Here is a 5,000-nt window from a genome sequence, read left to right on the forward strand (position 1 = left end):
CACGAGTGAGATATCTTAAAGCCGACTGGAGGCCTATATTAAATCAAATTATCTTTAATGATCTATGAATGTCCAATTGACCTCCAGTTACAGTGTAATGCATTATTTCAATAGGTAACACCCAAACACACACACACACACACACACACACAGAGAGAGAGAGAGAGAGAGAGAGAGAGAGAGAGAGAGAGAGAGAGAGAGAGAGAGAGAGAGAGAGAGAGAGAAGGCATTTTCTAGCCAGTCAGGGACACATACAGTAAATCAATGACTCATCTGACATGTATTGACTCGTCAAATGAAGACTTTCACACAACACCGTGGCTCTTCCATTAAGAGGGTCTAGTAGCCCTGCGACACTTCCCATACGTGTTAATACATTTCATGTGTTGTTATTACATGTTAATAACACCAGTGGATGTTATGATTGACATTACGCCATGACTTACGCACCGCTGAAGTATGTGAACTCAAGCGACCCATGCGTATGAGGCGCGTCCTACGTGCGCGACAGCGCGTCAATTACAGTCCCTACAGTCCGTGTGGCAGTGATTCTATCTACAATAGGACAGTAGCCTACTGTAGCCTGTCTCCTGTCTCTCTGGGCAGGTAGGCAGGGATCCAATAAACTCTCCAGAGATCGCAGATCACAAAGTTGTTATCGCTTCGCTACAGATGGAAATGTATCTGTCCTATCGGCGCATTTTGACTGTCAAAGAAGCAGCAGTTGTTTTGTCGCAATCCAAGCTGACGCGCTGCTGCTGGTCGCATTGTGTAGGTCGGATGGAGTCAAACTACTGCTACAGTGTTACGGATTTCTTTTCTCCCATACGCACAGACCCGGAAGCAGAAATACAGTGTACTACTTGGTCTTTGTTTTGTTGTTGTTAGTATCTGGAGTTGGAGAAGGGAGACACACACACACGGCGTGCATGGGGAAGCTGTGTGTAGCCGACCCTGGGCATGGAAGATGAGGACGACATTTCTGTGAGTGTTTACAAGCGGAAAATGCCGAGTTTTGGGAGCAGTTATGACGAAGAGACAGTCGTCTGCAATCTGTCAGAGGTGCCGGACAAAGTTGAGACATCAGGCACAGATTTGATCCAAGATGTCAGGGGGACAAAGGTCCGAGGACCAGATTTCGGGGTTTCGGAGACGCACAGACACAAGGATATCGAGCGGAGGGGTAGCGAGAGAGACAGTTTTAGAAAACCGGTGGATATTTTGAGGAGAAATTTCGGGACGTCGAGGTCCCCTTCTTCTTCTCTGAACAACAACATATGCGACGACCCAAAAGACACGGAGGATGCCATAGTGGACATTGTTTTGAAACGGACAACTGCTTACGGTTGTGCGGACCGTGAAAAGTCCAGCGGTAAGGATGAGAAAGAGCAATCCGCGGACCACACGGTAGGATTACCGTCCTCGGATTTGGACGAAGTGGATGTCACAGATTCTGACGACAACTGTGAAAGTAGTCGGGCTGACGACGATAACGACGAGCCCGTACAGTTAAAGGAACACATTTACTGTACCGTATACTGTATCGCGAACGATAACTACCGGAGACCGGCTGGTAGTGGTGGTGGTGGTGGTGGTGGTGGTGGTGGTGGTGATGGTGATTCCGGGGTCACGGAACACCATCGTTATAATGGGGCGATGTCTCCAGCCTCCACGTCAAACGTCGCAACCGACCCGGCCGTGGATGTTGGCCGGCAGAGCGACTTGGAGATGGGCCACCTCCCGTTCCCCGAACCTTACACCCTATCGAACCTGATCGACCCCAGGACGCTCACCAACTTCTACAACGGGGATTACAGTGTGTCGGTGGTGTTGACGTGTCGCATCTGCCTGGAGGACAAACACATCAAGCCGCTGCACTGCTGCAAGAAGGCAGTGTGTGAGGAGTGTCTGAAAAGATACATCAGTTCACAGGTAGCCTGGCTTTCTGATGTGTGTGTGAGTGTGTGTGTGTCTGTCTGTCTGTGTGTGTGTCTGTCTGTGTGTGTGTGTGTGTGTGTGTGTGTGTGTGTGTGTGTGCGCGTGTGCGCGTGTGTGTGGGCAGAATATCCCATACCCAAGTTGTGCCTGGGGGCAGATGTTCTACAGTCGACAACCAGATGCTGTGGTCTCTAAACCCCTGGACAGATGTTCACGGTGTCCCTGTAGACCCCCAGGCACCCCCCCACACACAGCTGTGGCCTGCCCTGCAGTATGAACCCATCCTGGGCCTGTGAAAACCCACAGGAGTCCCCAGGCAAACCAACACCTGCCGTGTGAGTCTAGGGAGTGGAGGGGAGGGGGGAGGGGGGGAGGGGAGGAGGGGGGAGGGGGGGTCAGCGCTGGCTGGGGGCTCCAGTTACACTGACTGCAGTGTACACCATGTGATGAGCTACCTGTGGAAGTGTCCTGGCTGCACTTGTTTACCCTCTGAACTCACACACTCACACACACACACACACACACACACACAGACAGATGCATGCACGCACGCACGCACACACACACACACACACACACACACACAGACAGATGCATGCACGCACTCACGCACACACACACACACACACACACACAGACTCATGCGTGCACACACACACACACACACACAGACTCATGCGCACATGCACACACACACAGACGCACACACACACACACACACACACACACACACACCCGTCAGTGTCCGGCCTCCAGCCTGAAAGGGAGACAAGTCATTGTGATGTCCCTATAGTAGTGGAACAGGTTCTCCACTCCTCCCACTGACGGCATGGGTGTTTGTTTAGACGACGACTCCTGTCTTGACAAGCTCAACGGCTCGGAGCTGCCTCGTCATGACAACAGACACCCATCAGGCCAGAGTAGTGGAGCGCCAGGCAGGTCTGCTATCTGGAGCAGTTGATTAGAATGTTGCCTGTTTTCAAAACAGGACAGGAAACTGTAATGCACTTAAGCGAGGTTTCACTCATCTTGAGTGCACTTATCTGGAGTGGACTGTAGTGCGTTCTTGCTGACTACTTTAGAAGGACTATCTATTGTGTTGTATCAGTGTTTCTCTGTGAATGACTATCTTATTGTGTTATAACAGTGGTGACTACTTTAGAAGGACTATCTATTGTGTTATAACAGTGCTACTTTAGAAGGACTATCTATTGTGTTATAACAGTGGTGACTACTTTAGAAGGACTATCTATTGTGTTATAACAGTGCTACTTTAGGAAGGGCTAATGCTAACCCATTGTGTTGCAGTAACAGTGCTGTCTTGGGCTGTCTGGTTGTGTTGCTATGCTGTGTGGTTGTGTTGCTATGCTGTGTGGTTGTGTTGCAGTAGCAGGGCTGTCTGGTTGTGTTGCTATGCTGTGTGGTTGTGTTGCAGTAGCAGGGCTGTCTGGTTGTGTTGCTATGCTGTGTGGTTGTGTTGCAGTAGCAGGGCTGTCTGGTTGTGTTGCTATGCTGTGTGGTTGTGTTGCAGTAGCAGGGCTGTCTGGTTGTGTTGCTATGCTGTGTGGTTGTGTTGTTTTGCTGTCTCAGCTCCTGTCATTGTTGTTGCTGGGCCAGGGAAGTCATGTGCTTCCTGCCTTCTGAACTCTCTGGCTCCTCCTCAAACAGACTCTGTCCTGCTTTCTCAGTTGTTCCAAACACCATTCCTCTCGTCCTTTTCCTCCATCCTCCACTGGCTTCCTACTCAAAAGCACTGGAGGAGAAGACCTACAGTTCCTCCCCACAGACGGAAGTGAGTGGAGGCTGGAGTCGAGGACGTGAGGAATGGAGTTTTCTAACAGTTGAAGACAGAGTAGCCTTCAACAGAGCTGTGGCATTTACCAAGGGTGAGAGTCCCCCAAAGCTTCATAGCACTGAGAATCATCTGAAGCCCGTTGGTGGTAGATTATGGATGTATAGATGATCCCCTTCAGCGTTCCCCCCAAAGAATGTCACACTGTGAACTTGGCGTCACCACGATGTAAACATTTCATGGCAAATTAAACTATTATTTATTCTATTTATTATTTATTATTATTATTATTATTATTATTATTATTATTATTATTATATAGATATATAGATTTATTATTATTCTATTTATTATTCTATTCTATTAATACATATTTAGTCATGAGAGAGTAACTATTTTTGATCGCCAACAACATCATTGCTGAAAGCGAAAGCGTTTAAAAAAAAATATATTATAATATTTTGCTTATATATGGTTGTTTTATGTCCATGCACCAACCTCACCAAGTCAATTTCCTGTATGTGCAAATATCCTTGGCCAAAAAAAAGAATTGTGATGATTCTGGTTGTGGATACGGTGTTCCTCAGTGACTTCAGCGTTTTAGCTGGTATTCTTTTGTGCATTTTGACATGAATAAACACGAGTCAGGCTTTGATAATGCAACCCAGAGCCACGCTGTAGAACAGCCTGGGGAGAACCCTGTCCTTGATAGTTTTGGGGTAACAAATGATTTAGTGCTTGGTACAAAGGAGAGGGAGGTAGAGCTGAAGCATGCTAGTTTCTCTAGAGAGAGACAGTGTATCAATGTCTGTCTACCTTTGAATTAAGTATGTGATGATGATGGAGCTTGTTTACAACATTTATATGGAGGTGAAAGCTGTGGGGTTTTTAGAAAGTATTCACCACCATTTAGACTAGCAGAGCAGGATGTTGTTGTTGTTGTTGTTGTTGTTTAGATGGGTGCATCCAGAGAGCATGACCCATCTAGGCCTCTAGGCCAGGGGAGGCTGGTGGAGGTAGAAATCGGAGGACAGGCTCACTGCAATGCGTGGAGTGGAATAAGAAATGGTGTCAAACACCCATGACTTGACACACTTCAGATTTCGGACACTCTTTGATACCATTTCCTATTCCGTTCCATGCGTTCCAACGAGCCCACCCCCTGGTTGGAGTGAGTCTGCCTCTCCATGCTGGTCTGGGGTCAGTTTGGAATGGTTCCCTTGGTAGACCTCTGTGCCTAAGGAGTGACCTCAGCCATTAGGCCTCACCA

The 5,000-nt window shown here is 48.0% G+C and overlaps 1 protein-coding gene across 1 annotated transcript in view; it reads left to right on the forward strand.

Moving 5' to 3' along the window:
* Positions 1 to 665: 665 nt before the first annotated feature.
* Positions 666 to 5,000, forward strand: part of rnf217 (ring finger protein 217) — an 18,181-nt gene continuing 13,846 nt past the window's right edge. Inside the window, 3 exon segments of the mRNA XM_083697604.1 lie at positions 666 to 1,573; positions 1,619 to 1,932; positions 2,167 to 2,271. Coding sequence (XP_083553730.1) covers positions 961 to 1,573; positions 1,619 to 1,932; positions 2,167 to 2,271 — 1,032 coding nt within the window. The 5' untranslated portion in view covers positions 666 to 960.

This window comes from Argentina silus (assembly GCF_951799395.1).
Source record: "Argentina silus genome assembly, contig: scaffold_195, whole genome shotgun sequence".
Taxonomy (NCBI): Eukaryota; Metazoa; Chordata; class Actinopteri; order Argentiniformes; family Argentinidae; genus Argentina; species Argentina silus.